A 26,983-nucleotide genomic window follows, 5' to 3' on the forward strand; every position below is an offset into this window, starting at 1 on the left:
GGAATAAGGATTATTAATAAAGCTTTGATGCAGACTCCTTACAGCTGATCATTGCAGTCCGGGACTAAAGTACAGCATCAAGAGAACTTCAGGGGTCATCTGTAAGTCGGGTGCCCTTAAGTAGGGGATGCTTATATATATATATATATATGTATAATTAGACGTGGTTGACTGAATCACTATGGTGGAAGGAGAGGGCAGCTCCATGCATCTTGGTATTTTAATATCTACTAGATCAATTGTGTTACATTTATTTGTGTGATATCTTCCAAGTTTTTGTTAGAATATTTCTGCACCTTTACTACTAGTTAATAATTGATTTAATGTATTATATTAAAACTATTGTCAGCTGGCTCAGGGATTATGACACTGAACACAAGAATGAACTGACAAATGTCCACATTCTCTAATGTCCACATTGTCCAGCACAAGCTCTGAGCCATTTAGGAGTTAACACCGATAAGGGGCAGCAGTGGAGGTGGAGGGTTAGGTTTGGAATGAAAATTGAGTTTAACCAGGACCTGTCCTCGAACTTCTAATGAACTTTGCAGTTCAGGTCCACTGAACACTAGTTATCACATCTGGTCAACCAGTAAATTCATTTGACTAGTGCTACATCTGTACTACCAACACAGAACATATAAATGGGATGAACTTAAGGACACATCATTATTATCTTCTCAATGGCAAGAGATAGTTATCATGTCTCCCCAATAAGGTTTGTATTGAATGTGCTACATTGAGGCAATTTCTGTAGCGATTACTGGATCTATGGAACAGGTCAACCAGCTCATGGGTTTGTGCCACCAAATATAACCAGTGCAATAACATATTCTTTACACAGCCCTTTCCTCCACAATATCATCTTCTACCACAAAGGTAGCCATTGAATCAGGATCACCTGCCCAATTTTACTCTCCGCACCAGGACCGGTTTGCCTTATTACCTTTACTGTCCAGGTACCTATTTGGTTACTATTGCATTTTGCAAAATATTCTCTCTTCAAATATTAAAGGGAACAATCGAATCAATTAAGTGAAAGCCTATTGTTTCAGTTTGTTTAATAAAAGGGGGCAAATATTTAAGACAATCACAATTAAGAAGCCGGATATTTTCCAAAGGATTCTTGCTAGGGAGAAGTCAAATGAGAAATCCAATGCAAGTCCTGATTAAAACCTAGCCAAGCAAAACACTGCAGATTACCTAGATTCCAATTAAATGTGACAAATGAATACTTGACAGGTTTCAATTCCAATTCTACTCCTGTCAGAATGATCCATTAATATTGTAGAAGAAATTACCAGAATTCAAATCCAAGCAATACAATTGGCATTATAGAGCGAGATTTATGGTTTCAAAGCTGTAATCAGAGACTTGTCTCAATTGAACTGCAAAAAAAAAAAAGTTCTTTCATTCCACTCAAGGAGCAAATGTTAAATAAGTAGTTTGCACAAGCAGACAGCTGTACATGGAGGTAGCGCGCGTATGAAATGAGAAGTTTTCTTGGAGAATTACAAACCCAGAGCAAAAGGGGATATTTAGGGCATTACAGCATGCAACACTGAACTACAAGGCACTTGTATATGCAAAAAAAAAAAATACGGAAAAATAGATCTCATTAAATGTTCGGATCATATGCCACTAGGATAATGATGGATATAACACATGTCGCCTTGCTAGAATCATGTACTGCCATGACAAGAGACTAGACAATCCAATTATACAGTCATATCGTGTGTACTGAGATTACAGGCTAGGAGTCTTATCCCCAATAAGCCTTTTTATTGAAGTGTTATTGCTCATGTGACTTTGGATAGTTATGTTTACATTGTGGGTCTGGTATTCCTATTACATATGGCTAGACAATGGCTGGACTCACATGGGGACTTGTCCCCTTTAAGCAACCTCCTTGCCTTGTTGGCGATGAATGGACTTGGCCTGTATGGGAATCAAACCCACAAACTTGGCGAACCACGCCCTAACCAACTAAGCATCGGTTGTGGGTGGTGTAGTCACTGTGCCTGGGTACCTGCTATAGCCTGCGACTCTTCAAGGTGACTAGTAGTGCAAATCTCAGCCGCCCTGACAAATACATCATGAGGCAGGAACTCCTGATGTATCAGGTACTGCCATAGGGGCGGAGTTTCATCAAAGCCTAGTGCATGGCGTGCAGGAGTATAATAAATCTCGCTCACTGACTTCCAAACATGTGATGCTTACTAGTCACATGACCCAGAAGAGGATCAAATCTTCCCATATTTCTGTCAATATTTGTATTTTCTACATGATATTTTCTAGAAGTCTTAATTATTAAAGAAATGTATTAATACTTTAAAAATCAATGCTACTATTTCCTTGGTTAAAGGGGTGTGTCTCTACAAACTATGGGATGATTAAACATATTAGGGGAGATTTATCAGAAGTGTCTGAGAGCAGAACTGATCTCGTTGCCCAAGGCAATCAACTGGAGCTCAACTTTATTTTTATAAATAGCTGTGGGAAAATTAATGCTGAACTCTGATTGGTTGCTGGTCTGATAAATCTCCCCCCTTGTGTGGACACACCTCCAACTTAGGTGTCAATTTACACACAAAATGTGTTTCAAAAGTCCCAGGCCAACCTTTTATTTAAATAACTAAAGGGAAAATGACATATCTGAATACCCAAGTAATGGGTGAAGGGGTCTATTTTTACCCGATGTTATGGCTGCCATCTTGAAAGCTGACATATTCGATCAAGGGCAAGTTTTTCCAGTGGGAAGATGCTTATGTAACATATCAACATAGAGATTCTCCATATAATAGATTTTTTTTGGTTTCACAGTGATTGGTTTCAGTGCTTTTAACTGTATGTTCAGCACCAGGGACGATACGTCACAAAACTGTGCATCACATGTTGAAGAAACTTTCAGTGCTGATAACTTCTAAACCACAAAATATATTTGATATCTGATTGTGGCATTTGGTTCCTGAGACAATTTTGTTCTTCTTCGATCTGCTACATGACCCCCTCCCCATTGGAAAAACATTCCCTTGATCCAATATGGTGACCATGTTTAGACATAGAAAACAAGATATGCTGGGGTATTCAGATTTCTTATTTTTCTTATTGTTTTGAAATAAAAAGGAGTTCTGGAACTTTTGACTGATCTTGTATACATAGGGGCACATTTACTAAGGGTCCGCAGCCGCGAATCCGTCGGGTTTTTCCCGAATATTTCCTCTTTGCGCTGTATTTCACGGAATTGTGGCGCACGCGATCGATTTTTGGCGCAATCGCGCCGACTTTCGCGCGACAGAAATTGGGGGCGTGGCCACCGGACAACCCGAAGGATTCGGAAAAACCGAAGAATTTAAAAAGCCATTTGTGTCGCAAGATCAAGCACTCACATACACCAGAAAAAAGCAGGTGAACTCCAGCGGACCTCGGCGCAGCAGCGACACCTGGTGAATATCGGCGCACGGACCTTAGTGAATCCCGGCAGAACCCGAATCAGCGTCGGAGAACCCACCGCTGGATCGCGACTGGACCGGGTAAGTAAATGTGCCCCATAGTATCATTGTACCGAATGTATATGGAACACTACTTACACAAATGTTCCATATAAGTACCTGCAATTTACATGCAAACATATACAGTAAACCCTAACAGATGCACATTACACATAAAAGTTTCACTCGTTCATATATTTATGCATTTTACAGACATAAACATATACTCGAGTATATAAGCTATATATACTCGAGTATAAGCCTGGTTTATCAGCACAATAAACTAGCACATATACTCGAGCTTATACTCGAGTAAAAATATAGGTTTTACCAGGTTTTTGTGGTAAAATTAGGGGCCTCGGCTTATACTTGGGTCGGTTTATACTCGAGTATATACGGTACATGTATATATATTACACAAATATAGTACAAGAAAACATTATTCATATATATATATATATATATATATATATATATATATATATATATATTGCATTGCAAACATACGCATGAGCACACATACATATACCCATCGCAACACCCCAGGGGCCCACATAAGGCTGTACATACATGAGAGTGAAGGGGGCTTTATATGAAATAACCATGAGGGGGCTGTGTATAAAATAACCATGAGGGGTCTGTTTGGGATAATGAACTAGGGCACAGGAGACTGTTTTAGTTTCTGAATTGTTAATGCCGCCATGAGAGTTCACTGCAAAGGGGCCCACTGAGGCTCTGTCACCCAGGGGCCTCCTGAAGCCTAGAGCCGACCCTGTCCAGAATTGTTTTTTGGGAAATACATCTGTCACCTAATTTTGCTTTAGATCACGCTTAACCTTCTACATACTGAAAACTACAATAAATAAACTAATATGTTTTAACAACATTAAAAAATTATTTAATTGAACATTTTAACTATTTTCAACTCTTTTTAAATCGATTTGCTGTAAATCATAAGGCGGATACTCAATGTAAATCTGTCCGGTCTGTTTGGCCCACTTTACTGCAGTTTATTATGAATCGGATTAAATAATTAATACTGTATAGAAAATAATGATTTGCCATTTTCTCTTGAATAAGAAATCCGGGGCCTGTTCTCACATTCTTCATAAAAAATGTATTTAAAGGAGCATATTTATATCTTATTAAGTGTGACCTGAATGGGGAACTCCAAATCTCATTAAATCATTATCTTCAGAGCTTCACCTGCCATGAAATATCTTATAAATGGAAAAATGGTATTTTCTTTGCATTATTCGGGCCGTGCACCTTTGACAAGGTCTCGGATGTGGTGTGCTCTGTTTCACCTTAGATCAGCTCCAGCAAACTGCTGTAATTAGGATTTTACCTTTAACATTGGCCTCGGTATCAGTATTCTGATCATTCAATGGAGTGAAATGTTCTGCAAGTGGAAAACTACTGGATGGTTTAACATGCTGACACCGGATGAAAGGGAAATGGTAAAAGCTATTGGCACCAAAATATCTATATTCTTGGAAATACTAAATAGGATTGCACTTTAAATGCGGCCTGTCATGCCTTTGGTAGCATTATGTCACGGCTCATTACTCCTGAACCTGATCATAAATTTCACCCTATAGCCTTTCAAAGCCAAAGCTGTTTAAAACTTGGTCCCGTTCCAGGTATGCATTACAGTTGCGAGTCATGATGGGTTTTAATTAAACTGATCACCCACGGTTCAGCTCGCCCAGCGCTGAATATTTTTATATTCTTTTCAATAATCTATGGGAAAAATAACAGAGGTCTGGGAAATTTATAGGTTTCATTGAAAAAGCCATATGAAGTGGACCATGAATTATAGCTGCACTAAATTATATCAACCGATGTTATTTAAGGAACGTTTTATGTGTTTTTCTACAATATGAGGTGTTTATAAAATCATCCCTTTCACCCTTTCATCATGGCTGTTTAGATTAAGGATCTTTAAATCCTAATTAATACTTAAAGAGAACCTGTCAGCAAAAATTGAATACAAAGTAGTTGTTATCAAGCTCTTTCGAGCCCCAACAGAGCAGCCCCAGTTTAGCAAATGGGCACCGCGTGCAATGGAGCGGACACTGGATCAAGGAAGAAGGTGAAATTCGAGCAAGGGCGGTGATCTTCTAAAAGTATATCTTTATTTTATCGGTTTAAAAAGCCAAACCGTAGAACATGCTGACGCGTTTCAGACTTTGTACAAATCCTTATTTATAACATAACATAACTTAAGAACTTGTAATAAGTCCGAAACACATCAAAATAACCTTCTATTTGGCTTTTTAACTTGATGAAATAAAGATGAACTTGTAGAAGATCACTGATGTGCTGGAATTTTACCCCCTGGTAATTAACCCCATAAACCACTACCAGTATGTTGTGAAGGAGCTAAACACTATCCCCATCACCTTGCATTATCCTGGAAATCAACGTTAAAGTTGTTGTTTAAAGACATGGAGACCGAGAGGACAGCACTGAAGTCAAGCTCACACCAGTGGAGCAGATGACATGCGGGTGGTCCTGGGTGTTGGACTTCTACCTATCTGATACAAATGAAAGTGGTGCCTCCAGGGAAGGAATATATTCTTACTTAGAAAAGTAGTGGGCAAGATTAACTAAAATCTTTGAAAAGTTAAAACATCCAGTCTACAACGGTGCAAGAAATAGCACAGAGTTTAAGACTGTGGAGTCTAACTCTACACTTCCCATCATTTATACATTTGTTTGGAGCATGATATCTCAAATTAAGCCATATTTACTTTGAAGCAAAGTCCTTTGTCACTAAACCACACCCCTTTTTCTCAAAAAAGTTTGGCATGTTATACAAATTTTGGCCGACATTATGCCAAACTTCTGGTGTATTTTACCACAGTATTTCCAGTGGAGATGTTTCCTGTAATCTAGCATGTAATGGACAATACATAATCCATGTACTTTTGCATGATCAAAAACCTCTGTGTAAAACAATGGATGCGACTTTACGAATCTATGGGACCTCTATTATTGATCTCTAAAGTCTGATGTCGTATTACTTGGGCATAACCTTTAATGGGGTTGGCCCCTTTACATCATCCTTTTTGTAATGTGTGTAAGTGGGGGGGGGGCAGGGTATTAACAATTACCAATACACATCTAGTAATAGTTCTGCTCCACTTTACCTCATGTTTTTGTAATGGGGGGGGGGCAAGATATTAGGTAATTTACCAATACACAAGTAGTAATAGTTCTGCTCCGCTTTCTTGATATGTAAAGTGAAGCCTCCTGTCTTTTACCTCATCAGCCAGATATTCCTGTCCATAAAATGGCTGCAGATGGAGGGTCATGTGATCTCTAAGTGGCGATTGTTCATGAACAAATAGAGATCACATGACATGATCACATCACATCTGCGGCCATTTTATGGTCAGGAATGTCTGGTTGATGAGGTAAGACAGGAAGCTTCACTTTACATATCAAGAAACCGGTGAAGAATCTTTTTTTTAGATGTGTTAGATAAATCCTGGCCCCCACACATACACAAACATTACAAAAAACATGAGGCAAACAGGCCAACCCCTTTAAGGGGTTGTTCAAGGAAATAAATTGATATTATATAAACTGGAATATCCCTATGTGCGGTATGGCAACTCAGCTTCTTTTGCCTCAGCAGACCTGATCTGGAGTACCACATACAGCATGTGGACCTACCAGGTTCAGGGTTAAGAACATTTCAATTTGTCAAGTCCAGTATCACACTGGACACTAGACTAGACTATCTACTTTCAGCTTATGGTTGATATTGTTTGTGCAATAAAAAGTTGTACAATGTACAAATACAATATTCTAATATAATTTCTGTATCAATTCCTCATGATTCTTTAGATCTCTGCTTGGCGGCAACCCACAGGGAACTTAATTGGCTATTCCCTGTGAATAAAACCTGAACCTTGGTCATGTGATGTCACACAGATTGATAGTAGCACAGAGAGTATTAAGAGCTGTGCGCTGCAATGAGTCGTGCACCTGTGTGACATCACATGACCAGGAATATATTAAGCCATGCACCTGTGTGACTTCACATGACCCGGGATATACTGAGCCATGGACCTATGCAACATCACATGACCAGGGATATTAAGAGCCGTGCACTTGTGTTACATCACATGACCTGGGATATAAAGAGCCGTGCACTTGTGTGACATCACATGACCTGGGATATAAAGAGCCGTGCACTTGTGTGACATCACATGACCTGGGATATAAAGAGCCGTGCACTTGTGTGACATCACATGACCTGGGATATAAAGAGCCGTGCACTTGTGTGACATCACATGACCTGGGATATAAAGAGCCGTGCACTTGTGTGACATCACATGACCTGGGATATAAAGAGCCGTGCACTTGTGTGACATCACATGACCTGGGATACAAAGAGCCATGGACCTATGCGACATCACATGACCAAGGATATAAAGAGACGTGCACTTGTGTGACATCACATGACCATGGACCAGTTGATATCCACAGAAAGTAAGCAATGAGGATTCCTGTTGACAGAAAGACGAGATCTAGAAAACAGTGAGGAATTATAAGAGAAAGTATATTTTGAAATTGTATAAGTTTCCATTACACAAACAATATCAATTATTTATTGGAAGTGGACAATCCATTTAACATTCTCTAACCCCTGATTTCCTTCTATGGGTATTAAGAAGCCTGTTTAGCCCTTTTGCTGTTCATATAAACTTGTGAACACTTCTATAAATGTCATGAATGTATTTTGTGGGAAAACTTCTTATAATGGTAACAAATTTGGCATAAATGAACATAACACGTGAAACTTTTTCTCCACTAACGTTGACTTACTTAGTTTGTTTTTCACTCTGAATCTCTGCTGCAGATGGACAGATGCTTTTTGTAGTGGTAGGAGCAATGAGTCCCAACAGCCAGGTCTCTGACCACCGGCTGAAAGTGGGCTGCTAGTTACAGGCAGAGATTGCAGAAGGAAAAGATTAAAATACATTTAGAAGAGTAATTGTGTCCACTGGATTATTAATCTTTGCGAAATATGTTGAAATGTGAGATGTGCTTTAAATTACACCGACCGACATGTGGCTTCATTATAATACAGTTCGCCAATTTTGCAAAAAATTCCACCTCACTTAAGCAAGATGGTGCTACAATGATCCACTATGTAGTCAACACACTGGGAGGGGGGGGTTTATGCAACTTTTTTGCCCCTTAGGTCACCTCCATTACAAGAGGGCATGGAGTGGGCAATGCCGGTGAATGCCCCGCACTGGCTCACTGGCTATAGCCTGCGGCCTTCATGGAAAGATCTGGCGTAGATGCACATTTGTGCATTGGATATACTAAGAAGCCTCTTGATATATCCAGTGAGATGAAAGGGACGTGGATAACATCAATCAATGGGGCACCTTGTACCAGCGCTTAATAAATATTCCCCACTATATAAAACGTCAAAACTGTTTGAGGTTTCTATAATTGTACAGTAGACACTTCTACCTACCTCGGTGAATCTCGTATCAGGTAAATACATCCTACTTTCTTACTCGTAATATACAGTAGGTTCATGTTTATGAACAGTATATATCTAAGACTTTTACATCTTTGTACATTTCTACGTTTACTGTTTAGAATGTACATATATAGTAAAAAAAACTTTCATAAATAAGTCTGAATAATGCCATTTCAGACTCCATTCATCTAACCTTCCACTCTGAGTTCCCTTCTATAAGATCTGCTATTATCTGCCTGTTGTATTCGTCTCAAGGATCTCTTGTGTCTCTGAACAGAACCCCATGCCTTTGGAATGTCCTTTCTATACTTGTCAAGAACCTTCTCTCTTCAACGTCAATGCTTTTTCTTGACTTGTCAATGTAACACAGCATTTCACTAATTCCAATGTACTCATTTTCCATGACAACCTTTAACCATATGTAGGTTGATCATACAGCACAGACACTTAAAGAACTCTTCATTCTCAGAGATTCAATTCAGAAATATTGAATTTCCTTCGAGATGCTGGCGTTAATGCATATATGGTATATTTTCATAGCAATTCATTACTTCTGAAAAGCAGTAAGACTGAAGAGAGAGAATGACAAATGTGTGTATGTCCCTGCCGGATGTAATAAAATAGGGATAATAAGCAGATTGATTTGTAATACTGTATGTATATATTATATTATTATTGAGTATTACCATGTATACCCAATAATACTGCAATATATCGGCATGTAAAAGATTGAAAATTTTGTAATACAGGCAGTCCCCGGGTTACGTACAAGATAGGGTCTGGAGGTTTGTTCTTAAGTTGAATTTGTATGTAAGTCGAAACTGTATACTTTATAATTGTAGATCCAGACAAAAAAAAGTTTTTGGGCCCAGTGACAATTGGAGTTTAAACATTTTATGCTCCAATGGGACCAAGGATTATCAATAAAGCTTCATTACAGACACCTTACAGCTGATTATTGCAGTCTGGGAATATAGTAAAGCATAGTAAAGCATTCAGAAAGCTTCCCCAGAAGTCAGAGGGGTCTGTCTGTAACTATGGGTTGTCTGTAAGTCGGGTGTCCTTAAGTAGGGGACCGCCTGTATAAGATGGAAGATTACTTGAACGACTTACATAATGCAAAAAGGGTGTGTAGATCTCAGCATCTCCAGGATAACAGACTACTATCAGTGTAATTTAATCATAATTCCTTATCTAATATAATATTGATAGGTAATAGTTAAGAAAAGTTTATGCGTCAGACTACACAAGGTTGTTTGTTTGTAGTCTGTTACTGTGGAGACACATGGGTATTCATATTGTGGACATCATAAAATATTTACAAATAAAATTTAAATGTGTAGAGCAATAAAAATAGTTACAAAGAGTGAATACAACCACAAAACTTTTGTGTTTCAGACCAAGGAATATACTCAATGCATGTGAGCAGACCTTTTGCTACACACTATCAATTACTAATAACCTTAATGCTAAAGCATGATAATCCCACAACTTAAGACACATTTACAATGACTGAAATAACTATTTACAGGGTGACAACTGATCTGAATGTATTCTTTGCATCTCTACGTCATATTATTATAACCAACCATGGTAACAGAACTAGCTCTATGCTTTACTTGTTCTCCTAGAGTATATGTGTATGTGTATTCCCCTACCATTTTCCATATGCTCTGCCTCACCAACACTGCCATCCGGCGTTGTTCGTTCATAGTTGTCTTCTGGGAGTGGTAGGGCACCCAATCTTGGTCCAGAGGAGCTCTTACTACTCGGTGTCTCAGATTCTTCTAGCCCACTGTCATAGCAACTCTGCAATGACCCCTGATGAGGGTCCTGAGGTTGACTCACAACAGAAAACGTCACTCTACGAAATGGCTGTAAGAGAAAAGATTCTGAATGTCACTAGAAAATTCTACTTTAAGGCAGAGCTGTACAGATTTGAAGAATGGAAGTGGAGAAACCTGGAGGTGATTTACAAACACAAATATTTATTGTCACATTGAAACGTTATTACACATGTAGCATATGAATGTGATAATATCAAGGAGTTAAATCACATTTTTTTTTACATATGTGACAAATATTATGTCACATATGTAGATCGAATGTCTAAAATCAAGGTGATTTATTATGGATTTTAAATTTGGTGGCGAATCTTTAAAATTTTTAAGACCATCCAAAAGTTAAATTTGACTATGCATTAGGCATGAATAAATGAATACTTTGACCCCCCCCCCCCCCCATTCTGCTTTGACTTATTGGGTCTCTCTTAAATATTGACAGACTTCTTCAGGAAACTGTAAGTAGTTCACATACCTACCCCATCAGTGCCCTTAACCGAGACAATGAAGGAAGATAGTTTGTGACTTACAAACAACTCCCCTATGGAAGTGTTAGGAAAACTTTGATGAGCTACATAAATAAACAGAGGACACCAAATATATGCATGCCTAATATATAGTCACATTTCTGTCTGGTGGGTTAGCTCAAGCTACAGTTTTGTCACATTTATCTGAATAAATCTCACCCATTGCGGAGACCTTCCAACCTCTATAATTTTACTATATTTTGGATTTTGTGGTTTATTAGATAGCACTGGGTATGTCAAAGGCAGCATTTGATCAGCGCAAAAGAAACCAAAAATAAGGTAAGTAAAATGGGCAAAAAATTTCAGTGATGAACTTTGCAATAGACTGGCATTGTAAGAGATAAGGAACGGTTCCTGCTCTCCGGAACTTACAATCTATGTAAATATCAAATAAACAAATCTACTGTATAAAAATGTATCTAAGTTAAGAATTTTATAGTGTGTTAACCCTATTAAATTTGTTTGAGATATTATTACTCTACACAGATTCCTTTTTTTGATAATAAAATATACATAACCAAGAAAATTCTGGAATACTCTACGGGTACAGTCATTTATCTTCTACTATAAGGCTGATACCTTTCGCTTCAAAATACATGCCTGGCGTAATTTCACGAAAGGATAAAGAGACCTTTAAAATATTCATCTTACTTTTTTATTTTAGTAACTAATGCAAGTAACTTTTATCCATTCATTTTTTGTGACAGGTGGCAATTGTAACATAGATAGTTTTCTAAGTATAACATATTGGCTAAGACTAATGAGTTAAAGGAATATTTAGTTGGTAGACAGCAAATTACAATTGTCAATTCTGACTACGTAGTGCAGTGGTAGGTTAACCGATGGGTTTATTAAAAACCTGACCATTTTTCTGGTTTAGTTAACTCCTTGGAAAAATTGGGACTTTTGACATATATGTCTAATCTTATAGAAAACCCAAAAATACTATCTCCTGTAACTCATTGCCACACATACAGGAAAAGATATAGAATGTGGAACAAACAAGCAATTATTTAAACCAAAAAACAGAAGTTCCACCACATTGCATATCATAAAAAATATATCAATTTTATTGTGTTTTACATGTTAAAAACATACAAAAGATTTTTATTCAGACATGTGCTCAGGGGGTCATAACCCTGGCAAACCACGGCAGGGGTGTGGATAGGACAATGTTTATATTGTTTCAAGTGAAATGGTCTTCATAGAGATATAACATGGGGGGGACCAGATCTATACAAATGCTCAATCAGTCACAAAAAATAGAGACAGAATAAATTCGACCTTACCCATGTGTACACAGACCCCACGCCGACCCCTGGCGTGGGGTCTGTGTACACATGGGTAAGGTCGAATTTATTCTGTCTCTATTTTTTGTGACTGATTGAGCATTTGTATAGATCTGGTCCCCCCCATGTTATATCTCTATGAAGACCATTTCACTTGAAACAATATAAACATTGTCCTATCCACACCCCTGCCGTGGTTTGCCAGGGTTATGACCCCCTGAGCACATGTCTGAATAAAAATCTTTTGTATGTCTAATCTTATGTCTAAGATTGCAGAGTCAATAAATTGTCAATGGCTCCAGTGACAGTTCTGATGACATTGCCCTTACTTCACTAAAGATGTCCCTAATCAATGGGGGAATTCCTTAATGTCTGACAGTGCAAAGCTTGACAACTGTGTTCTTTTGCTCTGACAGATTCATCATTGTGATTATGAATCTGGCACAGTTTAAGACAGTTGAGTTCCTCTTTAAGAGCTTCACTTAGCTGCTCTAAAAGCAGGCAGACCTTCCTAATTTTTTAGCTCACAGGCAATTTCCTATCTGACTATGCCCCCTTTTCCCAAGACCATACCTCTTTTCTCAATGCCCCACCCTTTTGTCAGACAAGTCGGAATTGGGAAAAAATTGGTCTAAAATTATTGGTAAAAGTCTGCTTTTTGGGACAAAAAATCCCAATGTATTAAAACAAAATAAACTTTGCTATTATTATTTTACATTAGAGATAGATATTTCATAGAACTTGTTATAGACACTCATCATTTATGTCTGCTTTTATATTCTTGAAATTGCAATGAAATAAGCAATAAGACTTTAATGAAGTAGAAGAACACTATAGCAATAAAGTGGCGAGAGCCAAGGACTACACTAACTGAGCTAAGAAAAAAATCATGAAGCTGTTGTCCTTCTAAACTAAAGACACAATGCATACTTAACAAATGCATAATTCAACTTCTTAAAAAACTGCAATGTGCTGGCTCTTAAACAAGGCCATCTCCAACAGAGAACATCGAAAGTCAAGGCAGGTTAAGAAGAGCTGGAAAGACCATGAAGAGACCTCCTCTACTTATTGTTTCACAAGGAAATGATTATTTAAAGGTGTATACACACACATTTTCTGTATTCTGTATATGGAATCTACTAATTTTGCCTCATATTATTGTGTCCTTGGCCAGTAATATAGAACGTCTTGTCAAGCGTGGGTTCTTGGAAGTGGGGGCTATTGAATGGAAGTTGTATTCTTCAACCACAAGCCACATATAGAATTCAAGAAAAAAACATGTCTAAGAGACCAGAGATATTGGGGCAGATTTACTTCCCGACCCATTCGCGATCCAGCGGCGCATTCTGTGCGGTGGATTCGGGTCTTCCGGCGATTCACTAAAGAAGGCCATCAACCAGATGTCGCTGCTGCAATTAAGTTCCCCGAGGTCCGCCGGAATGCACGAGCCTACACCTAGTGAAGGTATGCACGAGTCCCGCGGCACTTTTTTTTTAAAAATGCAGAGGTTTTTCCGAATCCATCGGGTTTTCGTTCGGCCACGCCCCCGATTTCCGTTGCGTGCATGCCGGCGCCAATGCGCCACAATCCGATCGTGTGCGCCACAATCCCGGTGCAATACAGGGAAAATCGGCACAAATCGGAAATATTCGGGTAACACATCGGGAAAACGCAAATCAGGCCCTTAGTAAATGACCCCCATTGTGTCTACAGTTTATATGTTGCAATATGCTTTGTTGAACTCTCTTCTGTATTATTACAAACAAATTGTAAAACGGTCCAATTTCATTAAAAACAACACCCCTTATGTTTTTTATATGATATAGCATTTTCTTTTAAGTAAACAGAAGTAAACCAAAGCAAAGAGGGGCATGGTTTCCAGAAGAAAAAAAAAGATGCAGTCTATAATGTCTACAATGTCTATTTTGTTGCTTACATTGCATCTTCAGCAAGAGAGTAAGTCTATAACTGCTTATAACACATCACACTTGTCTAGTCTCTCAATAGATTATGTAGATTTTATAGACAAGTTAAACAATGCACGTACTAAATGCTACACCGATGTTTACACTACTGTCTACAATACAGTATCACCACACTAAAACATACTGCAAAGCGGATAACATATACTCCGTTACATATGCCATCAGTAATCAAGAAAATTACGGAAGAAAACCTGTTAAACACAAGCATTTAGATGTCGGCACACACTTGTTGGCAGCATTTAAATGGTTAATACTGTGATCGGTGCCAGCAAGTAGAAATGAGCAGGATTGCTTTTTAAGCTTGGATCTGCATACTGTGTGACCCAGACATATTGCTGGATTGGCGTCTGTGCATATCTAGCTACTAGCCATTACCGTCATTGTCTAGCAGGAGTTTCCTTCGTGGCCAATAACAACCATGGCTAGTAGGTGGGGGTGTGAATTTGCCAGATTGGTTGCATGGCCGCTGATCTGGAAATATGTTCGGTCACGCAGGACGCACCCAAACCTGAACTCAAAGTTCTGGTCAGCTCATCTCTACCTGCAATGACTGTGTTAGCAGTCAGTTCGAGTTCAGGTTCAGTTTGTTTTCAGGTACCAAGTAACCGATTATAAAGGTTCAGCCGAACCCGCCACACCAAGCCCTGATTGGGTCTGCTCATCCCTATTTAAGCATGAAACAAGCAATGTTGAAAGCAGACTTCATTAGTAAAAACATATAAAACTCCTAAAACTTTCCAAAAACTCCAGAAAACTTAAGCCTGAATCATACAAACAAAACCCAAAATAAATCCATAACAAGCTTAAAAAAGTAGAACAAGAAGGAGGAGGGGCCAGAGAGATGAAATATCACATACAATATGAACAAAGGAGTCCTTGTAGCAGAGAAACAGTGATAAGCTCTACTTGGCAGAGAGCGGCTTGTATAATTTTAGGAGGGAAGAAGTGCTCTGGCTTCAAAGTTAAAAAGGGGAGATGTAAGAAAGTGAAAATCTCCCTCCCTACCCATCATTATTTTATTTGTTTCCTTGTTACACATATCATTGAGATTCTAAGAAATGGAGGCGAAGATGGAGAAATAAATAAATAAATAAAATGCCAGTGTGTTTTGAAGTCGTTTTAAATCTTTCAGCACTTACAACCGCCACAGGGCACTACTGTGTTAAAGAGCTACTCGTAACAAGTCAGTAACAAGAAATAGTTTAACCAAAGATGTTGACAGAACTAATACAGAACAAAGAAAGATGATTGAACAGATCTAAAAATCATGTTTATTCCCTAATATAAGGATACTATTTGCAAGACATAACAGTCCAGATCTGGATAATATTGTGAAAAAACATGTGTCTGAGTTTTGCAATGATCAGTTTTGAGTTGGCGTTGCATTATCCGACAGAGGAGATAATCAAGAGGGTCTACTGTGAAAAAGTATGCATTTTACATACCAGCATATCGATTAACGTACAGTATCATTAATATTTATAATAAAAACACCAAAAATGGAAATGTATTTTATCCAAATAAAGTTGTCTTCTGCAAGACCATTGAGCCTATTAATGCGCCACCATATGATGAAATTCCCTTCCCCGGCACCCACCGGATCTATTAGGGTGCTTCGGTTCCTGATAAACCCTTCAGCCGGCTGTGTTGTGCCATCATGGCCGTTCTAGTTCTGGTATTGAATTGCACTATAACCTTCACCTTAATGGATGCAGGTTATAGCTAGCGCACAGGCACAGAGCAGGAACGACACCAAAGGACCCACCCAGCTGATGGGCACAACCCCATAATGCCCCTCATTGACTACTTAGCAAGGAGGTGGCGTATATGGGGAGATCCTTGCCATGTACCAGGAATTGGACCTATGTCAGGGCTTGTATGCTGGATTCCAGGCATATAAGCCTTGATAAATTTGTCCCTTAGACATTTTGGAAGAAACCTGTGTTTAAATTCTTACAGAAACCTAACCTTGCCAAGGCACCATATCGAGAATGTCAAGAATTGGGCAGTTTACAGACTTACAGATGACCCCTAGCTACAAACGACCCTCTGGTAATTGGTCATTTACTGTACTTTCGCATTAGGCTACAGTAGACAGATATAACAGTTGAAAAAAATAGAATTGGGCAGCAAATCTAAAAAGAGATTGAACGTGGGGTACTCAGGGTAGCAGTATCTTTGTTGACTTCATTGAAGATACAATCTTCAATACAGTAGTTTTCAATACATTAGTTTACAGCATAATGTCTCAGAACAGACACTTCTCAAACCATTCAGAAATGTGTTCCTTTATTTAATCATTAGAGCTAACAAAAAACTATTCCAAAAAGTCCCATGATAACAAATTCTTTACATTCTATTAATACAAAAGACAATGCTACAACCAAAAGCTAAAAGTATAGCTATATAGCCTGACTACACTGTATGTCCATTGTCTAACACAATGAGGCAAAAAGCTTGGATATGCAGTGACTAAGTGTAATTGAAGTTGGAAGAAGATGATTATATCCGTATCAAGGCTACTACTGTAGACAGAGCAAAAGATGGCAAAGATTATGTGCTCTCAGCGTGTAAGGTCGTAGTTATCATAGTATTTAGAGCTCATTTTGTGCCGTTTTGGCACCATGTTATTAAATAAAGCTTTATGCTTTTAAAATTAGAAATCATTGTCTACCCACTTCATGTTGCATTCATGATCCTCAGCTATTGGATGGATTTGGAGTTGACTTAATAAGGCTTTTCTTCCACCGACTAAAGACACATCTGACATTTTGTTTTTCTCCCCTGTTGAGATTGGATGCGGAGACGCTCTTTGATTAGACGGGAATTGTTTTTATTCAGAATGCGAGATATTGAAGAATAAAAAAAAAAAGGCAACGCAGTCGCTGTTATTGAACTGTTAATACAGATACACAGAAAATTATCCGTGTTTCTAGCTGATTGCGGAATCGGAATACTCTTAGCAGATGTTTATACAATATAAGTAATGATGAAAAGGAGGAATGTTAAATGATCAGGATATCCAAAAAAAAAATAAAGATTTCTCCGATTCAAACAAAACGTTTCATTTGAAGAACGTAGAAGATCAAATTTATATCCATTTTTCTTGCTTGCAGGCAAGTTTTGCCATCAACAGGCTCATAAATAAGTGATCTATTCTGAGAAATGACTGATTCAACAGAAATTCTATCAGGGCAGACAATTATCTATAAAACTATGTGGGCTTCTGCCGAACAGCTGACAGGCTGAGAACATTCATATATATGCATAATGTTGATAGGGCGAGGAGGGGGGTGTTTGGAATAGCTAAATCATACATTATTTCAGGGAAATTCACATTGTATCTAGAGGATTTTATCATGACAAATATCTTTTCAGCCCATTCATTATAACAATGCATTTAAATATCATTTATGCGCTGAGGGATGAAGCTGAAGGTTGAAGCACTTGACTCTGCAGTAACTGCGTCTTATTGTAAATGGATTGGGTTTCTGTTTATTCTGCTGGTCATTTACTTTCCTCTATTTGTTACTCTCTATGGCATCTTGGCTTAGAGGTGTAAAATATTTTCAAGCTCCATTATGCCTCCATTAGGCCTTGGTAAAAGCGGACTAGATTCCATCTTATAGGAGATCTACATTTGCTTTTATGCATTATGAACTGTCATCACTGTGTTCTCCTTGCCAGGCAGAAGTAATCAATTGCTGAACCATCCCCCAGCTGCTGTGTATGAGTCATCCAGCTCAGGTTGATTAATCCTGCCTGGACAGTTCAGGAATCTCTGTGTAATGTATGGAACTCAGCTTTCCTTAAATCCTAAATTGTATTATTGTTTTTTTTAGCAAAACCACTTGGTTCAGAGATTAAACAAGATATGTTTTTGCATCAGTGTAGCTACAGCATTCTCAAAGTATGTTTTCATAAAAACAAATGTAATATTTATATCCTTTAAAGTGTTAAATATTTGTTTATTGTTTCACTAAATCGGTAATGATACATTTTGTTATTCCTCCTACAAATGTATGTATAAATCGACAATTTTGGAGGATGCTTCAAAATAGTGATTTTGTAAGTAACAATGGTATTTACTAAAATAGACATGTCCAGAGTGGTGGTGATTAATATCTAACTCCTTAACTATTACATAATTGTGCTGTTAAAGGGAACATTTCAGTTCAAAAATCCTCCACAAACTCCAAACAGTAACTTATTGTCCAGTTTCCAAGAGTGTTTTTGATGTTTTTATAATTTCTTAATGATCTAGTATTTCTCCACTTTTATTCACATTATTAATAACTTTTATTGACACTTAACTATAAAGTCAAGTTGGGGGAGGGGTGCAACCATCCAGTCAAGCTCTCTTAACCTCTCCTGAGCCATCTAGACTCCAAACACTGCTACTCTTCTCTGAGGTCACTGTTATCAGCTAAATTTGTGGCCAGCAATCTTCACAGACTATTGGACATGAGCAACCTCAGTGTGCATTGCATGAATGATTATTAGCTACCTCCCACAATGTGTGCTGACTGCTCACAGGGTCAGCGTCCGATTCACTGGTGCACCACTTGCTCTGGTATTCTGATGAGGAGGACAGTGATATTAGAGAGGAGACATTGGGCTATGATACCTCTGTTTAGTTTGTTTAGTTGTGACATGTAGCACATGTATCCAAAAGACAATTTAGAATATTCCGAACTTTCCTATTTAACAACATTAGAGAACCTACAAAGCCCAAATCTCCATTCCTAATCTGACCACACATATATTTGCGGACAATGGGGCACATTGCTTACCTGTCCGGAGGAATTCCCAGAAATTGCATTGTCCGACCATCATGCACTGTGCTGCGATTCACTAAGATCGTGCTCCGAAAAACCCTGCATGTGTTGCTTTCCCGCTCAGGTCCGACAGAGTGCGACACAATTTGAAAGTAAAATCCTGCGCTCAGTCCGAAACTGTCAGATCGTCTGACGGTCCAATCCCCGATTTCTGTCACATGAAATCTGGTCACGTGCAACACAATCCCCTGTTAAATACCTATCACAGCCATGCAAAACCCAAAAACATCAAAAGTCCGACGAAAGTGCTCCCGCAGACTTTTAGTAAATAACCCCAGTATTTGACTTTAATGTCCCTCCATCTTCAGGGGTCTCAATATAACCTAATGTACTTCCTCCATGTACCCTGCGTATTTTGTGAGAATGATGCTTTCCACATATATTCTGCACATATGGCATTAATATTTGATGTCAAAATTATAATACAATATAATAAGGTTTTATCTAAGTCATGGTAAAAAAAATTCTGTACTGATAAGCTGCTACCAAATAATTATATTTCATGTTCCTGCACTGGTGTTAAAATATATTAAAACAAAAACATTCACTTTCATAAACCACAACAATCATTCAGCCCTTGATGCAAATTTAAAGATGAAAAATCTTTTTTTCATAAAAATCTCTTATTTTGTAGTTTATGAAGTAACTGGAGCATAACAAGGTCAGTATGTGATAATCTATTTTATCCTGATTGGTGAATAGTAGATCCATAATACACACTTAATGGAAGTAATCTTTTTGATTAATTGATGTATGGCTTTTTAAGCAAGGATAAATGTATTATCCCGGAGTATGTCATGACCTTCAGTGAAAATGTGTTTTGAACATAAAACACATGATTTTCTATTACATAAAGACTGGTCCTTACAGATAAAGATGAATATATCTAACCTTAATTAATAAAATACTTTTATTTAGGATAAATAAAGATGAAATTCTAATTTTTTGGTATTTCTGTTTATAATTACATATCAAATTTTATTCATAAATAACCCCCCACACACACACACACACAAATCAACTGTTCACATATAGACAATGGAGCAGGAAGCAGGCAGCACTGTTCTCTGTGTAGTGGCTGAACTGTGTAACTGCTGTTAAAGGGGTTGGACACTTTACTAATTTTTTTTTTGTAATATGTGGTTTTAATTTACCAATAAACATCTATTACAGCTCTGAAGTGTACAAAAATGTCTTTTACCTCCTGATCCTAACTGCATGTGACCAATTTACCTTCCAGGACCTTATGATGGTATTCATGCATGCAAGCTTAAGGTCATGGAAGGTAAATTTCTCATGGACAGTGAGGATCATAGGACCCTTTATCCTCTGTCTTTATATGGACAGGAATGGTAGATGATGAGTTAAAATATCTTTCTAAACCAAGATATTTACTTTACATATATAGAAAACCAGTACCATTAATAGATGTATATTGGCGCGTTGGCTCTAATGTCCTGTCCTCCACAAATTGCCAAAAACTTGAAGTAACCCCTAAAGTTATTCAAATGAATAGAATGTGATCTGCAGTTACACATTCTTACCACTAGACAAAGAATGGAGCTATCTGCTTCCTGTTCCAGTCTCTGTTCATCAGCTGGCACCTATCAAACTCCCATCAATTATTGAGGACCTATTCTATAGACTTGTTTAATAAGTATTTTACATACACAAATATTTTTTAGTAGTATAGTATAGAATTAATTCTATAGTAATATAATTAAATTAAATTATAATTTTATGGCTTTTTATGTCTTAGCACAGTATCAGCACAGTGGGGGAAATTCACTGTTGTTTGTAATGCTAGTCGTAAAATTCCCTTTGCTGGTGGTCTGGCTCCTGTATTTGCTAAAAGACTTTGGCCTTTAGATATTGGATATTGGTACAAACTCTGCCATTTCTGACCTATAGAACAGGTTGGTACAGGCAGACTTTTTGATTATGGTCTTATTTTTCTGGTAGAGACTACAATAAACGTTGCGGCCCAAGCGTTCGTGCCTGACCCGCCCTCTGCCAGCCCCGATCTGATACCCCCAAAGTGGTGTGGGAGTCAGGAAAAGATCAAAAGTAGGGAGGGAGGGGGAGACTCATGTGCTTCTTCACCAGAAAACTGGCAGGGAAGGAATAATAAATCTCCCCCATGTGTTTATCGATTGGTAATGTTAAACTTTGCAATACAGGTAGTCCCCGGGTTACATACAAGATAGGTTCCTTGACTTTGTATTTAAGTTCAATTTGTATGTAAGTCGGAACTGTATATTTTATAATTCTAGCTCGAGACAAAAAATTATTTTGTTCTAGTGACAATTGGATTTTCAAAATTTTTTGCTGTAATGGGACCAAGGATTACCGTATATACTCGAGTATAAGCCGACCCGAGCATAAGCCGAGACCCCTAATTTTACCACCAAAACTGGGAAAAACTACTGACTCGAGTATAAGCCGAGGGTGGGAAATGCATTGGTCAAACCCCCCCAGTAGTATACAGCCTGCCAGCCCCCAGTAGTATACAGCCTGCCAGCCCCCAGTAGTATACAGCCTGCCAGCCCCCATGTAGTATTTAGCAGCCCCTAGTAGTATACAGCAGCCCCTAGTAGTATACAGCAGCCCCCTAGTAGTATACAGCCGCCCCCTAGTAGTATACAGCAGCCCCTAGTAGTATACAGCAAGCCCCTAGTAGTATACAGAAAGCCCCTAGTAGTATACAGCAAGCCCCTAGAAGTATACAGCAGCCCCTAGAAGTATACAGCAGCCCCTAGAAGTATACAGCAGCCCCTAGTAGTATACAGCCAGCCTGCCCCCACGGCCCTTAAAAAAATAAACTTATATACTCACCCTCCGATGTCAGCGCAGCTCCCCGATGTCGGCACGACTTACTGATGTTCCCGATGTCAGCGTGTCCCGTCTTCTTTCTTCTCCGCGGCTCCTCTTCTCTCTTCCGGCATGGACGCGGCCATGTTTCCTTCTAACATGCGCATACTATGACGCAGCCGCTGCTGACGTCATAGTATGCGCGGCCACTAAGAAACCATGGCCTCCTCCATGCCGGAAGATAGAAGAGAGAAGAGGAGCACATTTTTTGTGCTAAAAAACTCGGCTTATACACGAGTATATACGGTATCCATAAAGCTTCATTACAGACACTTTACGGCTGATCATTACAGCCTGGGACCAAGGAAAAGCATCCAGAGAGCTTCACCGGAGGTCACAGTGGGTAGAGGGGTCCATCTGTAACTAGTGTTCATCTGTAAGTCGAGTGTCCTTAAGTAGGGGACCGCCTGTATCTGTACATGACATCATATAAAAATTGCTGTTATGAATTCCGGAGATAAAAATATGAAAGCCATAAAGCGTTAGCATTATCTTTTTATATAAACTACATATTCAATAGCTGACAAATCATCAGTTAGTCTTTCTATAGCACTAATGCTTATGTAAATTGTTGAATGTCTATTTTTCCCAAATTATTTAAAGAATTCCGATCTTGCATATTTTGCCACAACTATCGTTCATCTCAGCAGAAATACAGTTTTGCTTATGCTTTGATAAGATCTTTTCATTGTATGATTTCTCTTGTTTTATACAGCGGCACTCAAAGCTATATTATGTGCTTGTATTATCCAAAATGCAATTCACAAAATGACTTATCTCATCTTCTGTATTTTGCTGTATGCAACAGGGAACATGCAAAATATAAGTGATCTCCGGAGACACAGATTCCGAAAAGAGCAACCGGCATCTTGTGCTTGTAAGTCTTAATACTGCAAATTAAGTTGAGCTTTATAAAAAAAATTTTTATCTTTCTAATAATTTCTACGCTCACAAATTTACAGGTTTCAGAATCTCAAGGCAAAAGCATCTCAAAAATATATCAAGTTCTATTTTGCATAATTCTAGCTTTAAAAAGTTGCAAAATACCTTTGACATCTCAAGTCATGTAACGCTGTCTACGATAAATTATGCAAGCCCCCCCCTCCCCCCCAAAAAAAGACTGGCACAAATTTCCAAAATAAAGATGAATGACCCAAGTGTCTCTAGAGTTTATGTCCTGTCTCTTTTTGGGGAGTATTCTTGGAAGTCCAAAACCCATAACCTGGGGATATAATTTTAATATGTACTAATATGACATGTGATGTATTGTAGATTGATTGTAGATTGGCAATGCTCAATTTTCCTTTGCATGTGTATGGGAGGGGTATTCATTTTTGCTTTATTACTTTCCATTGCTGATGGCATCCAATTGCATCCAATCAGAGCTAAGTTTTCCTTTTTTCACAACAGTTTATAGAATTATGTTGCGCTCTGATTGGTTAGAATGAGCAACTAGAACAGTTCTTATGTGTCCAGTGTAACTGGACTGTGGACTGTGTGGTCCCTGTTGAGTCCTTGGGCCTTAGATCTAGCAGAAAGATATTAATATCTTAAAGGGGTTGTACATGATCAACCAAATGTTGGATCCGGGGTCGGGGAAAGTTTAGAAATAAAATCATAATAAGAGTCACCAGTATATCTCGACTGCTTCAGTGCCCTAGCTCCTATTACTGTGCTGGAGCACTGATGTTATGTTAGTATACAGGCTTCAGTTGGGATTGTAACACACTAACTGCAGTTCCGTTCATGTAGAAGGGTGGTGATTTTTACACCACAGGATATTAGATTGAATATGACTTGTACATGGACAGCTTGGAAAAAGAGACCGTCTACAGCTTGGGTCCTGACCGATGATGAAGAGTAAGGACAGTTATGTTATTTTATTGCACCACAGAAAGACATTCCTTGGCTCTAAGGATTTCTATTATCTTTCACTTTCCACTTCTGACAAACAGCTGTGTACATCGATTTTATCACCTGCAAAAAAATGTATTTATCCTACTCCCCAATGCAGGACGCTATCTGTATGTGTCTAACATGTGTAATCCCAGACATTTGGAACTCCTATGACAAGATAAAATTAATAACCAATTTGCAAGTTGCAGGAGAAAGTTCCGAGTGTTTATGAGGTTAACTGGCAGGAGGAGCTTTTTCTTTTGGAAATGTTCGGATAGTTTAAATAGAGGTCAATAAAACGCTGCTGCCAGATGGAGAATCTTGGACGTGTTTTGTAAACCGCAGAAGGAGCAGAACCATATTGCTCAGGTATTCGCAGTCTACGCTGTGAGCTTTTCAGTCCCACTCATCCCCGCCACACTTTCGAATTGTGTTTTCAGATATTTCCACTTATTACTCATTTCATATTGAATGCTGAATCTAGCAGTTGATGTTTGTGTGGTGTGCGTTGTCCTTGGCAATATAATGTGCTCATAGCTGAGAACAGCAGTGATGAATCTTTTATGGCGTCTCTGAAAAGCTAACCTCAATAGAGACAGGAGGGGATTCACAATATGCATCGGGTTTTTTCTCTCCTCGTCAAGATTTTAGAAAGCAGATGCGCGCACCTATTGTCACCATATGCCATGCTAGCTGAAGTGAACTAATGGGCAAGGAAAATAACCTACACTGTCATTTCTTATTGATGTTGTTTCATAAATACACAGTGAGCGTAATATGGGGATTTTCACTGCGCTATAAAAGTGCAAGCGAGTCTAAGATACTATTGTACTGCCTCGGTTTATCTAATTCCTCTCTTTACTGGCCGATGAGCCTAGATATCTGTTGGCTAAATGCTTGTTTGGATACGGTTTTCCCACCCAATGCTCCTACGAACATGAATCTTAAATTAGACCAACCGTTTGAGTTTTCTCAACAGCAGAAGAGGAGTAACCCACTAAAAGACCACTAACAGACCACTAAAAGACCACTAAAAGACCACTAGCAGACACCCCTAGACTTAGTTCACATTCTTATTCATTCAATTCATTCATTTTATTGTTCTTTCTAGGAGATATTAAAAAACAAACACCAATTGTGCTCAAAAGATACCTTTGATAATAATGGGTCCATTGGGCTTCCATAAGGTAATGTAAGTTACTTTACTGCAATTAAATTGCCTGCTTGAAAACATTGGTGTTGTCATTGGAAATGGAGGTTCTCACATATCCAACGACACAGAAGTGAACCAAACCATATCTATCCGGTGAAAAAAAAGTTGGTTATGTTAAAATTCAACATATCGGGTGACTCAGTGTTTAGCACTACAGCCTTGCAGCACTGGGGTCCAGGGTTCAAGTCCCATCCAGGTCAACATCTGAAAAGAGTTTGTATGTTCTCTCCATGTTAGTGTGGGTTTCCTCCAGGTCCTCCGGTTTACTCCCACACTCCAAAACTTATTGGTAGGTTGATTATATTGTGAGCCCAATGGGGACAGGGACCGATTTGGCAAGTTCTGTGTGTGCTATATAAATAAAGGAATCATTATTATAACATGTCTGACCCCTTTTTCCATTGACAATCATTGGCAAAGGAAATTCAGATCACATTCATTGATATTTGCTATGTATATTTTGGCCATATGTATGAAACCCCCTGCATTAATTCAACTTAAAAGCACCCCACCTTATATAAACTGTACCCTTGATCAGCTTAAGGAGATTTACTCTTTTATGGTTCGTTCCAGATCCAGAGTGATAAAGTGATAAAACTTTCATTTGTTTTTAAAATGTCATGACAGATATTGATAACATGTATAGTGTTAACTAGTGATGAGCGAGTATACTCGTCCGAGCTTGATGCTCGGTCGAGTATTAGCATACTCGGACTGGCTCGTTGCTTGGACGAGTATTTGCCCTGCTCGATAACGAGCATTTAATTAAAAAAAAAAGTGAAGAACAGTAAAAAGATACAATTAAAACATTGAATTTAATTGTTTAACCTCTTAACGCTCAGCGTCCGATATACCGGACGCTGAGCTCAGTGACTTAGCGCTCAGCGTCTGATATATCGGACGCTGAGCCGATGCCGGTTCAGCTCAAGATTTGAGCCGAACCGGCATCGGGAAACACGGGGTGCCGGCTGTGACTGATAGCCGGCACCCCAGTGTAACACCCGCGATCGGAGTTGTCTCTGATCGCGGATGATTAACCCGTTAAATGCCGCGGTCATCGCGACCGCGGCATCTAACATGCATCTGGGGTGTCTTTCCCCCACGATCGGCCCCCCCGAATTATTTTCGGGGGGCACCGATCATTGCTATGGTATCACTGGGGTCCGATCTTAACCCCAGTGTTACCTGCAGGAACTGCCGGTAAGATGGCGTCTGTGACGTCATCTTACTGGCAGAGTGCCACCCTATGCAAGTGCATAGGCTGACACTGATAATGCCCTGCAATACATAAGTATTGCAGGGTATTATTATGAACAAGCAATCAGATGATTGCTTGTTCATTTCCCATGGTGGAAAAAGTGAAAAAGTAAAAAAAAAAATTATTCAATAAAAAAATAAAGTAATAAATCACCAAAAATGCCCAAAAGCCCCAAAACATATAAAGAGACATATAACTAAAAAAAAAGTCTAAATCATAAGACAAACCCCACATATATAGTATCACCGCGTCCGTAACA

General features: G+C 38.6%; 1 protein-coding gene across 7 annotated transcripts in view; it reads right to left on the reverse strand.

Annotated features, from left to right (window-relative positions):
* Positions 1-26,983, reverse strand: part of PCDH7 (protocadherin 7) — a 620,030-nt gene that overhangs the window by 303,325 nt on the left and 289,722 nt on the right. For 2 of the 7 annotated variants that reach the window (XM_072125949.1, XM_072125967.1), the window contains exon 2: positions 10,689-10,881. The exons of 3 other annotated variants lie outside the window; for them this stretch is intronic. In XM_072125949.1, coding sequence (XP_071982050.1) covers positions 10,689-10,881 — 193 coding nt within the window. Of the gene's footprint in view, positions 1-10,664; positions 10,882-26,983 lie in introns of all 7 variants that reach the window. 2 more of the 7 variants (XM_072125941.1, XM_072125958.1) reach the window with 1 other exon arrangement.

The sequence above is a fragment of the Engystomops pustulosus genome, chromosome 1 (genome assembly GCF_040894005.1).
Source record: "Engystomops pustulosus chromosome 1, aEngPut4.maternal, whole genome shotgun sequence".
Taxonomy (NCBI): Eukaryota; Metazoa; Chordata; class Amphibia; order Anura; family Leptodactylidae; genus Engystomops; species Engystomops pustulosus.